The sequence below is a fragment of the Pezoporus flaviventris genome, unplaced genomic scaffold (assembly GCF_033815535.1).
Source record: "Pezoporus flaviventris isolate CSIRO_AGI_PZ_B2104156 unplaced genomic scaffold, CSIRO_AGI_Pfla_v1 ptg000057l, whole genome shotgun sequence".
In the NCBI taxonomy this organism is placed as follows: domain Eukaryota; kingdom Metazoa; phylum Chordata; class Aves; order Psittaciformes; family Psittacidae; genus Pezoporus; species Pezoporus flaviventris.
Window position 1 is genome coordinate 6,589,117 of NW_026892605.1, and position 22,026 is coordinate 6,611,142.

General features: G+C 36.3%; 1 protein-coding gene across 7 annotated transcripts in view; it reads right to left on the minus strand.

The window, feature by feature from the left end:
- Positions 1–11,571: 11,571 nt before the first annotated feature.
- Positions 11,572–22,026, minus strand: part of SPEF2 (sperm flagellar 2) — an 87,176-nt gene continuing 76,721 nt past the window's right edge. For 5 of the 7 annotated variants that reach the window (XM_061469499.1, XM_061469498.1, XM_061469497.1 and 2 more), the window contains 4 exons: positions 21,343–21,513; positions 18,017–18,205; positions 17,753–17,875; positions 11,572–12,019 (listed from right to left, as the gene is read on the minus strand). In XM_061469499.1, coding sequence (XP_061325483.1) covers positions 11,939–12,019; positions 17,753–17,875; positions 18,017–18,205; positions 21,343–21,513 — 564 coding nt within the window. In that variant the 3' untranslated portion in view covers positions 11,572–11,938. Of the gene's footprint in view, positions 12,020–17,752; positions 17,876–18,016; positions 18,206–21,342; positions 21,514–22,026 lie in introns of those variants that run through there. The other 2 variants (XM_061469501.1, XR_009746251.1) reach the window with 2 other exon arrangements.

Here is a 22,026-nt window from a genome sequence, read left to right on the forward strand (position 1 = left end):
TGACCTGCCTGGTTGGTGAGCGAAAGGCTGTGGACATTGTGTATTTGGATTTCAGTAAAGCATTCGACACTGTCTCCCACAGCATTCTCCTGAAGAAACTGGCTGCTTGTGCCCTGGATAGTAGGATTCTTCACTGGCTTGAAAACTGGCTGGATGGTTGAGCACAAAGGGTGGTGGTGAATGGTGTCACATTCAGTTGGCAACCAATCACTAGTGGTGTGTCTCAGGGGTCGTTGTTAGGGCCAGTGTTGTTTAATATGTTTAGTGAAGATCTGGATGAAGAGATCAAGTGCACCTTCATTAAGTTTGCAGACGAGTGTAGAAAGGCTCTGCAGAAAGATCATAGAATCATAGAATAGTTAGGGTTGGAAAGGACCTTAAGATCATCTAGTTTCAATCCTCCTGCCATGGGCAGGGATGCCTCACACTAAACCATGACACCCAAGGCTTCGTCCAACCTGGCCTCACCACCCTCACAATAAAGAATTTCTCCCTTATATCCAATCTAAACTTCCTCTCTTTAAGTTTGAACCCGTCACGCCCTGTCCTGTCACTACAGTCTCTAATGAAGAGTCCCTCTCCAGCATCCTAACAGGCCCCCTTCAGATACTGGAAGGCTGCTGTGAGGTCTCCACGCAGCCTTCTCTTCTCCAGGCTGAACAGCCCCAACTTTCTCAGCCTATCTCCATACGGGAGGTGCTCCAGTCCCCTGATCATCCTCGTGGCCCTCCTCTGAACTTGTTCCAACAGTTCCATGTCCTTTCTATGTTGAGAACTCCAGAACTGTACACAACACTCTAAGTGAGGTCTCACAAGAGCAGGGTAGAGGGGCAGGATCACCTCCTTCAACCTGCTGGTCACGCTCCTTTTGATGCAGCCCAGGATACGCTTGGCTTTCTGGGCTGCGAGCGCACACTGAAGCTGGCTCGTGTTAATTTTCTCATCCACCAACACCCCCAAGTCCTCCTCCACAGGGCTGCTCTGAATCTCTTCTCTGCCCAACCTGTAGCTGTGCCTGGGATTGCTCCGACCCAGGTGTAGGACCTTGCACTTGGCATGGTTAAACTTCATGAGGTTGGCATCAGCCCACCTCACAAGCGTGTCAAGGTCCCTCTGGATGGCATTCCTTCCCTCCAGCGTATCAACCGAACCACACAGCTTGGTGTCATCAGCAAACGCGCTCAATCACACTGTCCATGTCACCGACAAAGATGTTGAACAAGATTGGTCCCAGCACCGATCCCTGAGGGACACCACTCGTTACTGGTCTCCAGCTGGACATTGAGCCATTGACCACAACTCTTTGCGTGCGGCCATCCAGCCAGTTCTTTATCCACCAAGTGGTCCATCCATCAAATTGATGTCTCTCCAATTTAGAGACAAGGATGTCGTGTGGGACAGTGTCGAACGCTTTGCACAATTCCAGGTAGATGACATCAACTGCTCTACCCCTGTCCATCAGTTCTGTAGCCCCATCATAGAAGGCCAAGCCCCATCATAGAAGGCCATGAGCAGCTTGTGCCCAGGCAGCCAAGGAGGCCAACGGCTTCCTGGCCTGTACGAGCAATAGTGTGGCAGCAGGGCCAGGGCAGTGATCATCCCCCTGCACTGGGCATTGGTGAGGCTGCACCTCGAATCCTGTGTTCAGTTCTGGGCTCCTCACTACAAGAGAGACTTTGAGGTGCTGGAGTGGGTCCAGAGAAAGGCAACAGAGCTGGTGAAGGGTCTGGAGCACAAGTGTGATGGGGAACAGCTGAAGGACATGGTGGGTTTAGTCTGGAAAAGAGAAGGCTCAGGAGGTACCTTATTGCTCTCTACAACTGCCTGAAAGGAGGTTGTGGTGAGGTGGGGATCCTAAGTAACAAGTGACGGAACAAGAGCAAATGGCCTCAAGCTGCACCATGGGAGGTTTAGATTGGATATTAGGAAAAATTTCTTCACAGAGAGGGTGATCAGGTATTGGAACAGGCTGCCCTGGGCAGTGGTGGAATCACTGTCCATGGAAGTGTTTAAAACTATGTAGATGAGACCCTTAGTGGCATGGTTTAGGGGTGGAGCTAGAAGTCCTGGGGTATCGTTTGGGCTTGGTGATCTTAAAGGTCTTTTCCACACTAGTTGATTCTATGATTCAATGATCAACACTTGTCTGTGGACTAGAAAAGACAAATGAATAATGGAGACCTGAAAACCTGATTTCCAAGTCCTAAGTCCATTTAATAGCTTAGCCTGTTCTCCTACCCTCTTTTGAGAAGGCTTAGAGTACTTTTATGTATGTGTAAAACTAACACAGAGGTGAGCTTAGTGTTTTATAACTAAGCCTCCAAGATCATTGATGTGACCAAGATCAGCTGTAATAACCACTGGCAATTAATTAAGCTGCTTTTGCACACGAAATAGTTTTCCTTTGTGTAAAGAATGCCATGTTTTCTGCATTGAAATGCTAAGAATACTGATCTCATAGTGCAGTCATATTTATAATCTGAAAGACTTGTATGTGTCAGCATCAAAGGTATTTATAGGGAATTAACAAAGTTAAGCTGCAGCTGCAAGATACAAAATAATCTTACTCTAGCAGTACTGCATTATATAGAGAGATATTAATCAGTAAAGGACCATACAGTACAACCTTAATACCCAAAACAGTACATCCCGTAAATCTTACTCAAGTCCAAGAAGAGCATAGTTGGTGTCAATAGCACATTTTAAATAGAACTGCATCCATATTCTGCAGTGACATGGGCTTACTATTTTTCTAAGAGGGTTTTAAGTTTTATACCTTGCAATATGTTTGTTTATATTTGTCCTTTTCTACTTTTAAACGCATCAGAAAGCTTTGTTAGCGATTTATTGAGGAGACAGAAGGTGGGAGAATTGTGAATATTTAAATAATACCTGATTTCTAGGTAGGCTTCACAGAAGGTAAACTATAAAGTCTGTCCAGGTATCTGGGATGCTTGATTCCAGAACGTGAACTCAGTAATATAGAGCAAAGTCCTCTATAGACATTATGGGGAGAAATATCAGAACTTTATTTTTTTCTCTATAAATGAAAGAGTAAATCATTTTCTCTATAAATGAAAGAGTAAATCACAGCTTCCAAAAAGAAAAGGCTTTTCATCTTAGAACGCAAAGCATAACAAAGTCTGGGCACTGGAGCATGAAGTTATAATTCAACCTGAAGAAGAGGTGCATATTTTTAAAAATGAGAGTAATTGTTAGCATAAATCGGTGTCAGATGTTCTGCACTTTCTCCCAGCACTTTTTTAAAAACCATCAGGAAAAATTACTAGGCTTTTTGTTGGGAACTTTAGGATGAAGTTTCTTACAATCTCCAGATGAAAACTTGGTTTACTTTGAAATCAGTAACAAATAGTTCATTGATTTCAGTAGAGACAAAACTTCACCATATGAATATAAATACTCCAAAACAAACTGATGGTAGGAAACAATCTTTGATTTTATCTGAGTACCAGCTCTCTTTCTCTCTTTTTTTTTTGAGTTTGTCCTCATTTTGTTCCTTACCATACCGTTGTTTTTGTTGTTTGTATGTTCAGATGTGGGTAGTGGTAGAGCAGAGGAAACCTGTCTCTTACTTCTAATTCATCTGTTTCTGAGAAGCCACCCTAGCCCTTCCTTTGCTCAACTTTGGATCTTTTAAGGAGTCTCGTATTTGGGTTTATGATTGAGCATGAGAAGAATAAAGTAACAGATATTTTTCTCATTTTCCTTAGCATCAGATTAAAGAAAGTTCAATAGTTTGCTTGGTGAAAAAACAAAACTTTGCTTTATTTTAAAGCTTATCAAACAGCCTATGTAATTCACGTGAGAGTTGAAAATATGCCATATATACTAAGATTAAGAGGGCTCATCTAATTCAATAAATTTTAAAGTGGTAGTGGAGAAAAAAAGCCAAATAGACTGAGGTACTGAAGACATATTGCTTTTAAAGTAAAAACTAATGGTTGCTTAAAGTGTTAAGAAGAAAACCTGAAGACATTAATATTCATTGCAAAAAATAAGGAAAAACAGCTTCTGTAGGTTCATTGAGATCCCACTGACATGGAACAAAGCTGAAATCTTCTATTTGCTGCTCCTTTTGCCAACAGAAGAACAGAAAATGCAAGAGGCATTCTCCAGAAAAAAATATTTTCACCACATAAGGATATACAAATGCTGAAGAATGTAGTATGAAGTTAAGCTGCTCTAGGTTTAGCCATAGCACTACAATTAACAGCCTCTGTTTGTTTTAGCCAGACTCCAGTGCCTGAACTTGCTAATTAACTTACTTGCAGCCAGCTTTGACACCTCTATATTACATTTCACTTGACAAAGACAGATACCCTTATTGCAGAACCCTAACCACAAGACCATCGTTCTTCCCTTTTAGGCTTCCTCTGACAAACAATGTCAATGACATGCCCAGTTTGAAAAACCACTGGTTTCATTGTGTCACTATTAATCATTATGAGGCCAAAAAGGAAAACACGTTGCTAAATTGCAACATGTACTATCTGAACTTCAGCTGACATAGTACTACAGAGTTTTGCTGTGTGTTTAATCTAGCCCTGAATACACAGGACTTTGAATTCCAGGTGATTTCAGCACATTCAGGTTTTTAAATACTGGCAACAATGATTTGATTTTTGTATGTACTCTTATTTCTACTAACAAATTAAAAATGCTCAACAAACATCCTACACTGACATAATTAAATCTTATTTGACAAGAGGTAGCAACATTTCCATAAGAGCAACTGTGATCAAGACCTGCTCCTAAACCTACTGTATGATAACTATATCAGAGAAGTTCTGCAAGAGATCAGATTATGAGTTCAACAGTTACAATGCTGTAAGGGAAAAAAAAATCAAATCGAGTGCAAATGTCATTTGCTAGAAAAGCAGCAATTGAAGGGTAATCAGGATGTAATGAAACGCCTTCAGATGAAAATGTACTCCTGCCAATAATTACGCAAGAGTAGTTTAAGCTTTCTTTTTGTATAGGTATGTGTATGCATACATAGACACACATATTAAAAGCAAAGCAAAGACAAACCATTATGAGAAAAAGAGAGGAAAATGAGGTCTGTGCATAAGTTGAACTATGAAGTCAGTGTGGGCGCATTCTTTGTTACTGGTAGGTACTGCTGCTGCTTGTTAATTAACAGGTATGATATTCATGTGCAAGACAAGTACAGGTTTTTCTCTAAGTACAGACAGCCACTTTTGCCACCTTAATGTAGCAAGGCCAAGAGCTAGAAACCTGTCAAGTCTTGAGGTACTAAGGAAAAACTCTGCTATTCTAAAGTGTAAGGATGTCTAAGGACGTTGCTATTGAAGCCATCACAGTGAGAAATCTTGAATGTGAAATGACTACAGAAGACAAAGGAAATGAAATTCAAAGTGTTTCAGAGAATCTTTAAATGAAGAATAGAATATTCAAAGGTCAGGAAATTCCCTTTGCTTTTACCTTTATAATATGAATGCTTCCAAACTAAATGAAGATAGTGATGCTTTATTTCTGTTTTCTTTGTTGAAACTCTATTGAATCAATTTCTGTATATAAATGAATGGTAAAGTGCATAATGCATATATGGTAAAGTCAAGGGTGAAATCTAGCACACATTTAAAAGTGACGGTGGAAGATGTCATTTCTGCTTAACAACAGTGCTACCTGGAGATAGCCAAAGTCATACTTTTTGACATCAGTAATGATTGTTACTAAAAAGTTCACTTTTTCATTCCTCTCATCATGGTGCTCATAAGATAATCAAAGACACGGCATAGCATCCATTTTCATCTTCAGGAGAGCTAGTTACTATAATCCATTTACTTAGGCTTGTGTTGCATCAATGAAGTCAATGATTTTGCAAGGTACAACTGAAAATAATAAATTCAAGACCAGAGAATAATTCAGGAAGAGAACTGCAGATGTCATCTATTTGAGCTTCTTGCTCAAGCAGTGTGTGCATGAGATCGATACAGTTTGCTCAGGGCTTTATGCGATCAAAAAAACCCTGCAGACTGCACAGCCCCGTTGGGTAACCCATTCCTCTGTGGGAGTCTTCTCATGGGGAAAAATGTTTCTTACACCTGTTTAAAATGGTGCCTGTTGTTGCTTTTCCTTCTGCCGTGCACCACAGTAAAGAATCTGACTCCATCTTCTTTGTAACTGTGTCGTCGGTATTGTAAAACTAGCTATATTCTCCAAAGCCCGCTCTTCTCCAGGATGAACAAGACCAGATCCTTCAGTGTCTCCTCTCCTTGCAAGTACCCAGGCCTCCAGCCCTCTTGGTGGCCCTGCACTGAACCCACTGCCATTGTCTTTGTGATATTGGGAGGCCCCAAACTAGACACACATTTTAGACATAATGAGTGCTGACTGATGGAGGTTGATGACTTTTCTCAATCTACTAGCTATCCTCCTGCTAATACATGCCAAGATGCTGTTGGTCTTTGCTGCTTTTGACTTGTGTTCATTTTGCTGCCCACTAAAATCCCCAGGTCCTTTTCAACAGAGCTGCTCCCGAGCTGAAAACCCCCCAGTGTTTACCAGTGCAGGAGTTTACCTCTTTCAAAGGGGCAGCCTTTTGCACCTGTTCTTCTCGAATTTTCAGGGATGCCCTATGATGAGATGTCAAACTACAGAATCTTCATTACACATCATAATAACATTATTAACATTATTATTATTATTAATAATAATAATAATAGAAATAAAAGATTTCCACTGTCCAGGAAATTTTGCAGAATCAGAAACAAAATAAAATTGCTTTTCTACTTACAAATGACTGTATTTCTTACAGAATCTATTAGAGGCAACAAAAGCAGTACCAAAGCAAGTAATCTATACTGATGAAGTGAACAACATTGCATCCTCTGAAATTTTTTGATTGCTGTTGTTTTGATTCGTAACTATAGTACTGCAAATAAGTTTGTGCAGTATGCTTGATTTTCAATTTGTAACTATCATTCTGTGCTTCATTTGATGGCTTGGAGTACTTCTCTTTAGCAGTCTTCACACGTTAAAAAAAATTAGTATATCTAAGAGGCTTTTCACAAGAAGACTTCCTTCATTTATGAAGAATACAAAAAGAAACCATGGCTAAACCTCATGCTCAGTGGAAATTTTGAGGTATGGACCACAGAGAAGATTGAGGAACATTTCTTGCTATTATGGTGACAATGTGACATCACATAGCCACAGTTTAAAGTGAAAAAAAAGTACTCTTTAGCAGTGTTTTGGTTACTTGGAAGTTTTTTAATCTTTCTGGACCAGACTGCTTCCTGAGAAATGTGTCTAGAGGGATTCATTCCTGTACTTATGTTCACATTCCTGAAACAGACTACTATGGAGCCTGAATTCTTTACAGAATGAAATGCTGAGTTCAGTTTATACACAGAGGTTTTATGTGAGCCAATGAAAATGAGGTGGCATTCTAATTCAGCAGAGCTTTTTGGTTTGTTGTTTTTTTTAAAGAACAGTTTTGCAGGGATGGAATACAGTAATTTTAATTATGGTACGAATATGGTTAATACAAATTCCATTGCATTTTTCTAATGCAATTTCTAATTCATTTTTAAATGTTTTCAAAGGCAAACTATCCAAGGCATTTTCTTCACAGCATGTTTAAGAATACCTGAAATAAGTGGAGTTAAGAAGAAATACAACAATAAAAGATACCATGCTGTGAAAACAGAATCAAGTATGTTGCATTTAGTTGACTGAAAGCCAAACTAAATTTTCAGGTTTTGGTTTTTATTACATATTTTTAATATCAAAAGTGCAGTTATTTCTTGTTTCAGTTTCCACCAAAAACTGGGGTTAAAAGAATTATCTATCTTGATTATAAATTCTGTGATGAGGAAATTGCCACAACATCTAGCAAGTTGCTTCAACAGTTAATCCACTTTCCTGTTAAAAATCTGTATGTTACTTTGAAGCCTAAGGTTCCAGCCATTGAATCTTGTCTTTACCAAAATGAGGGCACGTTACATGGATTCTTGTAAATTTATACTTGAACCTCCATTAAGTTTTCCTTTGACAAAGTAAGTGTAGATATGAAAACTGAACATGGCATGACTGTAATTCTACTGCCAAATCTGAATGCAGATCTACTCAGCATTCCACCTTCATGAGTCAAAGGATGTTTTTTATGTCTGGAGCCTGCATTAGGCTCGGAACTCCAAGTCTATAGAGTAACTACTGTGGCAATTATACAGAAGTGGCAACTGTCAACAAAAATAAGTTGCTATTGTTAAGGCATACACTTTTTGCTGTTTAAATGATGCGTTTATTCTTACCATAGATAAACACGTGCTATTTGACACCTCACCATGCAATCCATTTCACTTTTTATTATTTGACATTGTTTCACAATTTGCGTTTAATTTCAAACTTTATCAGCAATGATAAACTTTACATTGATAATGATAAACGATAAGGAAAGAAAGTTCCAAGAGAGCTGGTTAATATTCAGGAATCACTTCTTCCAAGCTCAAAACTGGTGCAACCTCATGGGCAATAAATCAAGCAGAGAGGGTAGGAGACCTTCGTGGATGAATAAAGAACTCCTGTCAAAATTCAGACAAGCAGGAGATGTGCAGAGAAGGAAGAATGGAAAAGGCTGCTTGGGATAAATATAGGGATGTTGTTAGTGTATGCAGAAATGTGACAAGGAGACCCAAGGCCCAGTTTGAATTGTAGATGTCTAAGGATGTCATGAACAACAAGAAAGGCTTCTTCAAATGCATTAATAAGAGGAAAATTAGCAAATAATGTGGGCCCATTATTGGATGGAACATCTCTTACATGAGGAGGGGCTGAGGGTGCTGGGACTGTTCAGCCTCAAGAAGAAAAGGCTCAGGGCGATCTGACCAATGTATGTAAGCATCTCAAGGGAGGGTGTCAAGAGGATGGGGCCAGACTCTTCTCAGTGATGCCAGGTGATAGGATAAGAGTGACCCAGGTAATGGGTGTAAGCTGAAACACAGGAAGTTCCACCTGATCTTGAGGAAGAACTTCTTTCCACTGGGGTGAATGAGCATTGGAATAGGTTGCTCAGAGAGGTTGTGGAGTCTCCTTCACTAGGCATACACCAGGCTTGCCTGGACACAGTCCTAAGCAATATGTTCTAGGTGACACTGCTTGTGCTGGAAGGTTAGACTAGATGATGCCTGGTGGTCTCTTCCAATCTCAGCTTATCTGTGATTCTGTGGTTCTGTGACTTTATGTTCCATTCTAGGCCATAAGTAAAATATATAAACAGTGTATGTCAAAAGACTAATACTTGAAGAACTTTACCTAAATGGCCATTTATGGTTTCCCATAGCCAAAGCTCCCTTTTACTTCATTCAAATTTACAGATTTTAGGTGATAGCTTTTTATTTTCACATGAGGAACACTCAGTAATTAAGGCTGGGTTCTGTTAAAGAAACTAAATATGGAAAAAAGTAAAAATGTAAAGATTTTGTAATATACAAAAGGCAGAGAACTGCATTGTAATTTTTTAATCTACATAGTATTTTCACTTTAGAAGAATAAAGTCAAAGTCTTGTATTAATATATACATGTAACGTTTCAAGAGTATTAGAGATGAAATTCTGACCCAGTTGTACAGACTATGGAAGAAATTACTCTGGTAATAAAGCAGATAAATTTGTATGCATCATGAAGTCTGTTGTCATAAGTAAAACAAGGATGTTGAGGTTTTAGCATGGTTTGCGGGGGCACAACAAAGTTACATCTGTTTCTAAGATAGTACTTAGCTACAATATGCTGGTGTGGTTAGCACCTCATATGTAGAGTGATGAGACACAACATTATTTGCCTGAAGTGATAAGCTTACTGGGTTCTATTCTGAGCTTCATATATCACATATAGAGGCTTTGATCTGCTACCACTAGACTACCAACTTTCCTTTCAAAATTTGACTTGTCTTAAATCAACAAAGAAACAAAACTGCCATTATTGACATCAGCAAGTTCAAAAACTCCGACAAATGTTGGTTATTTTATCATAACAGAAACCATACTGTTTTTACAGGTAAGTCTGCTAGTTACTGTCTGTAACTATGCCAGTTCCTCTTTTTTGTACGCTGCTATTGCTTTTTTGATACATAACTGCTTTATACATGAAGCAGGCAATTTAGAAAATCAATTAGAAACATCAGCAAATGTTATAGAAGTACTATCCTATGTCATGCATGCTTGGCTACAAGGTAATAAAGATACATTAAAAATGTAAAAGTATTCTGTGCAGATAGCACTTATCATAGGGCAAAGGTTTGTAGTTCCCTATAAGTTAAATGACTTCAATGGGACTATTTGTATTCTTAGAGAGCAACGTATGTTAGGGTACCTTACTGATTCAAACCAGGCAAAGGAAGCTTTAAAAGCTACTGCAAAGCATAGAAAAAAGTACTCCAGAACGACAATGTTCAGCTATGAGTAGACATCTTGGAAATATTTACTTAGTAATTATGTTTCTAAGCCAGTAAAACAATGTAGAATGCACCAGGTTTGTTTAAATCTTGGGCAGCTGACAGATTGCAAGTTAGAAGATATACAGTGTTCAGATAATCAGCTACCTACTTGCTATGTCCAGTCTTGAGAAGACTTGAAGCTGTAGATTAGAAGAATTGAGCACCACTGAAAACTGAGGGTATGAGACATAGCAGTGTTGAATTCCATATTCATTAATTACAAAGAGTGTTCTAAAATTTGTTAAGAAATTCCATTAAAAAATATTTCCTATCATCTAACAGCCGATCATGAGCCACAAGAGAAAAGTTGAATAAAACTGCAAGAAAACACCAGCATCCTATTAACAAGAAAATTTCTATGAAAATCATTCAGAACAACTTCCAGGAAAGCCAGTAAGAGTCAAACTGGGTATGGAAAAAGAAACAACCATGTCAGTAATAAATAAGGAGAGTGTTTCAAGACTCTGATTCATCTGTCACAGAAGGCAACTGCTAGATGTACTCTTGTGCCATAGAGATTTTTAGACAAACACCTATCACCTAAACAAACCACAAAAGCCTGAAATGTGGACTGTATGGTGCCCTTGAATACACTGTGCTGGTTAAAAAGGACTTTTAATTGATTCCTGAAAACAACTGTGTGGAACCTCACTGTAAAGTCTATTGACTTACTTACAATATTACGTGCAGAATTAGCAGTGGAACTACGAACGGTGTAGCACCTACCTACTGCTTTGTTTGGAGCCTGCTCAGTGCAGCCCTGTGGGTGGGGAGGTTACTGGACAGTAGCACCCTTTGCTACCCATGCCCTTGAAATGCATTTGGTGCTGCACCAGAGAAAATGCCTGCAGGGTTTTAGTGAGTAAGAGCAGAGTTAAGCTGCAGTGAAGGGTTAGACATGGAATGGTTGGCTAGTGAAGATTTTTCATCTCCACTGTTAACAAGCAGTCCATTTTCATGTACATAATGTCTTTTTGGTAGTTTATCCTGAACTCTGAGAAAAAGTTAATTTATTAGCTATGAATTGCAACAAGTCTTTAAAAATTCAATTAATGAAAAAACCTATGAATCAATAAAGTATACACATAACAAAAGGTGACTAGATAGCTTAGCTTACTTAATAGAACTGGATATACTCTGTTCTTATACCAATTATTAATGAACACTGTCAGCTTTCTTTAAATTCAGAAACTGGTTTAATTTTATTTAGAAGTATCATCAGATTATTTAATATGTACTAGCCCTAACTTTTCCTCTTGGTATTTTCTTGTTGTTTGGTTGGTTGGTTTTTAATTTAAAGTAACAGAAAATGTGTAATTTCAATGGGATTTTACTCTCACAACAGTAAACAAATAATCCCTTCCCATGGAAGGGAGGACTGAAGATGCAAGAAGCATTTCTTATAAACTTAATTTAAAAACCCAAAACAACAAAAAACTTTCTTAGTATTCATGAAGATCATTTATCCATACTTTGATGATGATTTTTTCCATCAGATGACTGTGCTTCTTCGGATCTTTGGAAAAATATTTTAATATCCTATGGAAAGAAAAATGAAACATTAAAAGGTTATTTCATATTGCAGCCTCTTGTACCTTAAAAATGTTAGTAAAAATGCCGGTCTTTCCATGGGGTGAGCCTTCTAACTAGTGACTAAATTCTGATGAAAAACTAACTTATATTGCTATAATTAATACTACCCTTGGATTACAAAACATGTGCTTCAGAAGGGCACTGAAAACCATGCTGTAACTTAGCTTAAGCACTAGGTATGTTCAGCACACTAATGAAAACATAAACATACAGCGACAATTACAGAAAGAACATCCTTCATGGCAAATTCTAAAATTGTGCCTGATTTACTTAACTAATATCAGTGGTATTACTTAGCTAATTATTATCTACACAACATCATTGCCTTCAGCAATTTTAGAAAACTAGAGTGCGTTAAAATGCAGTTCTTGAAGTATGTAGAAATCTCAAAAGTTGGCTTAAACTTGTCAGTAAACAGGAGTATTAAGACTATTGTTTAAACCACTGAAATATTATTCAGAACAGAGTCAAATTCTTCAATAAGTTTCTTTTACTTATATGTCATATTTCAGGCTGAATTTCAACAACAGTTCAAGGAAAGGGAAATAAAAGAAAGTAAGTAATTAGCATTTGGAAAATACCCACATTTAGTTATTTTTTTTATGCAGTTCTGCATTCTTTATAACATATCGTTTCATTTGTTAATTTCCAATAATTTTTATTAGTACAATCTTCTCTATTTCCTACTTCAGCAATACTATCCATCGGGTAAGTAGGATTAACAAGGAATTTTTGATTAAAAAATAATGTGCTATATGTTTAATATGAAGATAAATGGTATTTAAACTTTCTACCACTTTCTGGTACCATCAGTAAATACTTTTCTCTTCAGTAGAATAATTGAATCAGAACTGTTATAAAATAAATTAAATACTCCAGCATGTATTTTGTGCATATTTGTAAGATACAGTAACAACAGTAAGATGCAGAAACTGCCTGTATGTAATGATGCTTCACATGCCTTGTAAAATATCAGGAGCATTTCAGTAAGTACAGAGGAACCATGTTAAAAGATAATTTTAGCAGTCTTTTGGTTTAGAAGGTAGTACTAACACTTATCTTTTACTCAAAGAAACCCTTCAGTCTAAGGAGGCCATTTTCAGCACCTTGAGTCAGAAAAAGGAGTTTCAATTCCGGTTTGACAAAAGCAAATGTTAGCAAATGGAGCCTTCTGCAAGTTCATTATCAGTACTTATCATTACCACGCAAAGCAGATGAGGATCTCAGTTTAACTGTAGTACTTCTAGCATGATAGAATGTTAACTATATTATGAGACTTCTAATAAACATAAAGTTCAAATCTATGCTCCTGTAAAAAATTAGCTCAAGCAATCTACCACTTGTGGAGGAAATGATATATAGAGACACATCCAGTACTGTCACTGTGTTCATCTGTGTGGGAAGTGGAAGTTTTAAACTCCAGCAATGCCACAGAAGTATATCTTAAATATCAGTCTAAAAGTAAGCATAGCATGATTGAAAATTATAATCAATGCAGAAAAGAGAGTGACAGAACAGCATTTAAGAATATTTTATCTGGACAAGTTTTGTTTATGTTAACAGTTTTGCAGAGGAAAGCAAAACTAAACAGCTTCAAAACACTGGAGGAATAGTACTCCAACAGATTTACTATGTCTGTGTTTAATGAAGCAAACTTCATGTTTCTGTTACATGAATAGATATTTTAATATTTTTTAAAATGTAATAAATAATATTTTTCATTTATATTTGCATTTCCTAAGATTATTTTTTTTAATTGGAATATGTGATAACGAGAAAAATAACATAGGTCTCTTTTTTAAACTAGGTATTTAAACACTGAGCTGAATTTTCCTTCTCTTGCACTCTGGGACATTTAAAACACCACATGAAAAAGGCTTCTCAGGTTTCATAAGTATTACAACTACTGCCTATGGGTAGACAGTGATTCAGCAGTACTTTTTTCTGCATTTACTGTTGACTGTGAACTACATGGTCTACCTCACAAGCCTTACTGAATGTAATATGTATGAACTCTCCCTAGAGAGAAAGCATTATTACTTTGTTAAATGATAAATGCAGTTCTGAATGTTTGTTGAGTTGTGTAAAATTAAATAGTTGCTGTGCATATAAACAGATTTTGTAATGACTGTTCAACATACAGTCAAATGCGTGTTTTTTTTAATAAAGACATGTTAGCTATACTATAAAATCCTGTATCAGTGGAACTCCTATTTATTTGCATGAATATTTGAGTAATATTACTGAAATGATTAACACGACCAATAATAACAGCAATAACAATATGACAATTTAGAAGGAACAAACTTGATCCAAGAGCCTAATTAAAATATATTTAAAGGGCCTGTTATTCAAAACAAAGACACATAGAAATACAATATGATCTTAAGGTCCTTTCCAATCCTAGCTATTCTATGATTCTATGATATTCCTGTCTTCAAAACTAGAGTTGTGTAAAAAGGACTAATCAGGACAAAAAAGTAACATTATGAAATGCATAATATTTTTTATATCAACCAACTGAATGCTAATTATCAAACTTCTTTGTTATCCTTAGTAATTATATCATGCTGCCTCAAAATAACAGATTAATGAAAGCAAAAATTTAAGAAATAGAATATATTTTACATGCATAAATCCCAAAATTTTAATTTATCACAGTCAATATTCAGAGTTACTAAAATGTGTGGTTGTTCCTGTATTACTGTATCTGTCTGTGACAGATTGAGGATAGAAGGCAAAATTTATAACAAAAAATAATACCAGCCCTGAAAAAGACCCCTTAGTAGACAAATCTTAATACACAGACCTCTGCAGTGGATAAAAGCAGAATGGCTTGCTTCTCCCATCTGAATCTGTTAGCCTACTAAAAATATTTTCTTATTTATTTGATTCAGAATGTAATTGAGTGCATTCATAAACACACACTTACATGAAGGTGTGCTCTAACTATTCTAAAGGAATGAATTTCATCTGATAAGCAAAAAAAAATTGTTGGTAATTGCAAACCACCTGAAAGTTCTACTCAAGACCAGAAAGACTACTTATCAAGACAGAAAATAGAGACCCCAAACCAAATGAAAACAAAAAATCCCAGATGAAATGTAACAAAATTTCCAAGTTTATTTGTTGGCTGAGGCTAACAGAAAGGTCATCATCATGAGCAATGTTGCCAGACGACTGGTACATGATTGGAGAAAACAAACTCCCTTTAAAAGACAACATATCTTACCTGGAGCAAATATTTGTATCAGAGATAGTACTGGTTAAAATAGAAAAGGCAATCAAGAGGCCAAAATAATCAGGTGCTCTCACTAAAATTAAAAAAAAATTGTAAGCTAGATATTCCATTTATAGTTTTCAGCAAAACATTTTATTTTCCACTGTTTATGACTGCAGTAGTAGAAAGATTTTAACCTTGGAAACCACACCCTAACTTGCTATATTTATCTTGTAAAAGATCTCAAAATAACAGCACTGTGGTTGAGTTTCATTTTTATAGAGATTTTTATAGTCTTGGGAGAATTTCTGAAAAAATAATTGATGCTAAAAATATTGTTTTCTTACTTTGGAAATGTTTTGGGAAAAAAACCAAACAACACCTGTTCACAAAGTATAGAATAGTCAAACTGTTCTTGGAGTTCATGACCACTGGGTCACTGTGCCTGTTTGCTGGTGAATATAATAATTTGTTGTAAAGTTGAGTAAGAAATTATGGATCTTCCCTCTTTAGTCACAATTTGAGAGTAAGACTGTGAAGTGTTCATGCATAAGACGGCAGTCTGTATTTACCAGTCCACTCAAGGAATATAATCTTCCCTTTTTAAGTATAGAAACTATAAAGCGCTGTATTTGAGACACAGTCAGTATAAGCCCTTGAAGGGGAAATTCTATGCATTACAAATGAAAATTGAAGCTCTGCATCATCTAACTGCCAAGTCAGTAGATAGAAACATCAAATGGATCTGCCAAGTGAGTACAAAAATGTATTATTTAAATGGAATGATTCTAATATATCTTTGGTAGGCAATCTGTAGAAATTTCTTTGGCCTACAGCATGTGCTTTGAAACCCTCTGCTACTGCCAGGATTCATATACAGTATTTTCTCACCTACACTTTTTCTCATAGTCTGACAATTTTTATAATTGTACCGCCCTGAACATACCCTACCAGCCAAATATAGGTGATTAGAGGTACCTAGCAGATTTTAAATGCATACTACAGTGTACTCTTTAAGCTATATAATATGGTTCTTCCTGAAAGTAGTACAGGAAGATTAGAAATTTTGATGAAGAATAGATGCTTTGCTCTTGATATTCAACTATTGCTTAGTGAAAAAAGGTTTTAAAAAGCAGCCCTCCTGCCTTTAAATAGCAAAGTATATGCATATGGCATTACTCAGTTAACAGCTGCTACTTTAGACCACACATTTGGTCTTCATGGGGAGCTTGCACTATGTTAAATGTTGCAAGTAAAGGAAGTACTTATGTAAAGAACAGTGCTTGAGATTGATCATGTACAAGAACAGCGAGCTGGTTTAAGAAACTGGTCTATGAGAAATTCAGTGAAGTTGGAAAAAAAATTCAAATGAGGAAATGCAGTACTCGATTAAACAAAAAGGGTCAGGAAGAAAGAATCGGGAAGGGAAGGGAGGAATGACCTAACATTCCATGGTGCTTATCTTCCCAAATCAGTCAAGACATTAACAGAGGCAGAATAGATACACATTCATACTTGTAATCTTCAGCTGTGTTGTCTTTCTCTTACATTGTCCTTTTGTATCTCTTCCTACTACCAAAAAATAAAATTTTAACCCTTGTTGACAGAGCAAACATATTCTATTATTCTTATATCATGTCTTTTACTAACGACGATTATGAGAGCTAAAACAAGTGCTGAGCACTTCACTTCTTACAACTGTATGAATATAATAGAAAAATAGAAAAATAGAAATAGAAATAGAAAGTTAGTCCTGGAGCATTATGTACCTTATTCAGATTTAAAGGTTGTGCGATATTATACGCCCCTGGTGTTGACAATCTCAAACTTGTGAAGACTGCTCATGTTTGAATTTGAGCATGCAAATGCAAGCATCCATTCATTTTGTCTCACATTATTTTCTTATACCCTATATATCACATATTTTTGCCATAGTTAGACACATTTAATACGTATATTCTGGCCCAAACTTGTGTTATGTGGAACTGTTGTAACATACATTTAAACATAAGTACAGGTAACAGGGAAGATCTAGAGTATGTCAGGGAAGAACATTTAGACCTGTACTACCTCTGCATGCCCTTTTCAGCGGCCTAGCTCGCCTGGGATGGAATGTGTTCTATCACATATCTCATAGTGTTTTGCAGTAAGATGCTCTTGGGAAGATAATTCAATCGGGCTCCTTCCTATGGGCAGGGGAAAGGCAATGCCACATATGATAAGGCAGTAGAAAACTTGTAGGCAGCTACAGGCCAGCAAAACAGGCATTAAAAAAAATAGGTCAGAAAGCCATGCAGTCTTCTATTGATGCTATTTTCATTGAAAAGGAAACATCTAATCTCTACCTGCTATGCTGTATATTTGGCAGCACCTAAATTAATTTCATTTACATTTCTGGGATGATGCAGATTTCAGTATGCATACTCAAAAAGTTCTTGGTCCCAGAAAGCAATACTTACAGGAAGCTTATATTCTTGATAGCTGTTGATCAAATCTTGAATGAAAGAATGCTTCAAAAGGAGTGCAAGCGGAATGGGTGTCAGATCTTTACTGCCTAACTCTTTGTACATTCTGATGAAATGCTTTAAGAAAACAAAAACAGAAAACAAAAAAGTGGTCAATTTATTGTTTCAAAAACAATTGGGGAAAAGCAAAGAGTGCAGCAGGTATTTATTTAACATAAAATACAACTTACAAAACCTTCTTTGAATCAACTTGCTTACCTTATCATAGCTGCCTTCCTTCTCTGGATTACAAAATCTATTATTATCATCATCTTTATTTCCTCCAGTACGAAACACTTTGAGTAGAGTTTCCACTGAAATTATTCCTTCACCCATGTAATTCAGGATTTCTTTCTCTTCTTCTATTAAAGTTTCCTCATCTTCATCTATGTTGATACAAGGAAAAGCCTAAGAAAGTGTAGGTATAATACTTAGTATTAATTAGTCAAGTTGTCTGCCAGTAGGTCATCTGTTTCAGTCAGGCATTCACTAGGGATAAGTGGATTGTACTTCCAAACTTCAGTTCAGATTCAGTTCAGTTCAAACAAAAATTGTCAAGTCACAAAAAATTATCTACTGAATTGTAGGATGAAGGAATAGATCCTGAAAGTCCAGAAATATCTGTAATGTTGGCATTAGAAGAAATTTAATAAACAACTTTTTCCAGGAACATGGCCAACATTCCACTGAGAAATTCATAATATTCTGAGCAACAAAACATAAAAATACTTACATGTTACAAATTACAATATCTACTAAGAACTTTGTGTTAGTATAAGGAGTAAACTTGATAATTATGGATGCTCACATGAAAAAAGTAGCATGAATTTTCTAGTTCAGACTAAGGAATCACTACATGAACTTCATTTAGGCTAACAGCATAGGCTCATCACCAGCTGCTCACAGACAATGAGAAGGGCTTCATGCAGAAAAACTGGAAGTTTACTATGAACTGAATGAGGTGTCTTTGTTTAGAGATGCCAAGTATAAAAAAAACCCAAAACAACAGAACAACAAAAAGAAAAAATAAACACCGAAACACCCAAAAAACCCAAACCCCAACCAAACCAAAAACCAACAACCCCCCCCAAAACAACAAACAAAACAGCTGTAGAGATTGTGAGCACAAAGATGAGAAAGGACCTCACATAGGTGAACAATGCGTTGACTAGATGAGGCCACTGTGTAGACTAACCACTAACAATAACAGGAAATTACATTTATTTTCCCATTAGGAGGGAGAGACTGCTGAGATTCAGTTGCACTCGTGCTATTTGTCTTAGGCCTTAATACAAGATCTTTACAACAAAGAAGGAGCAGAGTCATTGACAGAGTGTTTTCAACAAAACTCTTTAACACTCAGCAGTGGAGATCACCCAAATATTGACAGGCTGTTCTGTCCCCCACTGTACCATTTACATTTAGCTGTAAGGTCAACACAACCAACAACAAAATTCTTGAAAGTTAAAAGCCAAGCATTTTAAGTGAAAGGGGTTTTGCTATGAAGCTAGTCAAAGAGAAATCTCTAGAATATGTTTGTCTGCTTTTATCCTATTACTTAACATCTTAAATCAGGTGCTGCTATGTAATACACTGGCTATCTAAAATGTATTACAAAACTTGAGGTGAGCTGCATAGCTCTTTGTATTCCACTGATGAATATTCCACTAATAATATTTACTAGATTTCCAGTATCCTTATAGGGGGAACTGGCATTATTTAGATCACATGTAAACAGCCACAGTTAGAAAAAGGTTTAGTTTCTTATTTTGGTGCTGAAAAACATTCTGTCTCCAGGGATCTCTTATCTTTCTATTTGATGGATCTTGACTCAAACGTATCACAATACCAACTCATAATTTACTTTTTGCCACCTTGTGGTTGTGAAATACCCTGCATGAAATGTTGGCCCTATTGAAGCCAGTGGTGAAAACTCATTCACTTCAGTGGAACAGGATTTTTTTAATTCTCTTTTTTTCTGTATTAAACGTGATTGTTGAAGTGCGCAGATAAGGAACACAAGACATAAGAAGAAAGAAATATTAAAACTATGTTCTATCAGCCCTGTGGTTCTGAACACCAACCTATAAAAGGTTACTATAATGTCAAAGAGAATCCACACATGCAAGATGCTTACTTAGCATCTAATTTTTTGACATTTCTAGGTTTCTAAGGGACTTTCAAGTAATCAGGCACAAAACCAGTCTGTATAATACATTGTGAGACATACATCAGGCATATCATGGACTCACAGAGCAAATATATTGAGTGGAAAAAGAAGCATGAAGAAATTCTCAGGTTGGATGTGGTATAATTCTTGCTTCTCAAATACATTGTGAATTCTAGATTGAAAGGAATTTTTCACCTTCAACAGTGACTCACAGCCTTAACAAGTTGTAGACACATACGTGATAATGCCAGTGCATGTAATTAGAGGCTTACAAAAGTCCCGACTAAACAGATCAAACCAAGCAGAAAACAGTGAGGAGGGGAATAGGTGTGTTGCTTTATATCTGATGACATGAAAGTTAGAACTTTCCACTGAAATATGGGAAACTATTCAGATCCACTGTATCTAATTGGGAGCATTCTGTACTCTCCTTCTAAGAAATGTAAAAAAGAAATTGTCCTATTCAGTCTCTCTCATGGACAAAAACTCCATTGTGCCAAATAAAAGCAGACACAGGGGAGTACAAGAATATATTTTGTCATTTGAAGTGATAAAATGTAATTATTAGTATGGGTAGAATTTGTGTGGTAAAATTATGCCCTTTCTACAGTTTCTGGAGAGCACAACTATATTTTAAGTATTAAGCAAATGATAGAGTCGCTGTGGTTGTGACAGCAAAGTGAAACATTTTATTATTGAGAAGAACAAGCTCTTTCAAAGCTGTGTACTGACACAAATTTTTTGTCTCAAAAAATGACTTATAATTCAATAATAAGTAACTGACACATACAGTATACTAATGGCAGTTTGGGGATTTTAAAAATAACAAGATGCTCCAGAAATGTTCAAAAGCTTCATTTGCTGTGGCAATACATTCACCATAGCTGTAAAAATATTTTTTTAATTATTTAATATAAAATAATTATTGATCCCTCTTATTTATGGGTAAGCCAAAACACTTCAAAATAACACAAAGGTATATATACTTCTAAATACCCCAAAGAAACATAGCAGAAAATAAATTATATCAGGCTTCATATCTTTAGATAACGATACTGTAAGTCATATTGCAGTCTAATTTCTGAGGATTGATAGCTGGACTTAGTTGTGTAAGATTAGGGTCCTCTGTTCATCTGTACAAGTAGTTCCCAGAAAATATCTTAAACTTTCATTGTTATCTGGCAAGCAAACTTTCAGACTTTTGGAGGAATACTTATGAGTATTATTACTAAAGTCAGTGAACTATTTGCAGAGTTCCTGTGAAATCAGTGGGACTCCTTGTAAGGACTGGAGCTACTCAGAAACATACAGAAATCTAGATAATTTCTAATTTGCAAGAACCACTATTATCAAATATTTTACTGTAATATTTTACCACGTATGGAAGAGAATCTTCTTTTCTATGAATATATGTTCCAGTAGCAACGCTAAGTGCTCTGTAAACACCTTCAACTGGATCAGAGTGGGAGGCAAAATAAAGTAGCATCTCAGTATAGCTGAGCAGAGCAGGATCTTTTTTGGTATTGGCAAACAAACTGAAGAAAAACTGCAAAAGGACAAAAATATATAAATTAGTTTCTACAAGTGGAACTTAAGCAGAAATCAATGACTGTAGAGATGAAATAAAGTAATGACTGCTGATAAGTGAAACTATCTTTAAAAATGTGTTAAGGCTGTGTAAATCAAGATAAATAAAACATGTTATTCAAGGAAACAGAAATCATCATATTTTCTTTTCTAGATTGAGGGCTTTCCTAGAACAAAGAGAAAATCATGACAAATAGATCCAAAATATTTTCTTGTATTCAGAGCATTCTATTACCTACTTCTTCCTTGAAGACTTCCACAAGCTTAGATGCAAAGATCATTTGCTTCCAATTATTTACAAAGCTAGTTACTGTGTAGCAAAATTAATGTGGTTCAGAGAAGAAAAGGAATAAATTAAGTCTTTCCCTTTTCCTCTAGACTATAATTTAGAATACTGAAGGACAATTCCTCAATTCTCTTCTACATTATTTAAAACTTTGAGGTTTTTATACATGGAAATCATACCTTGAGG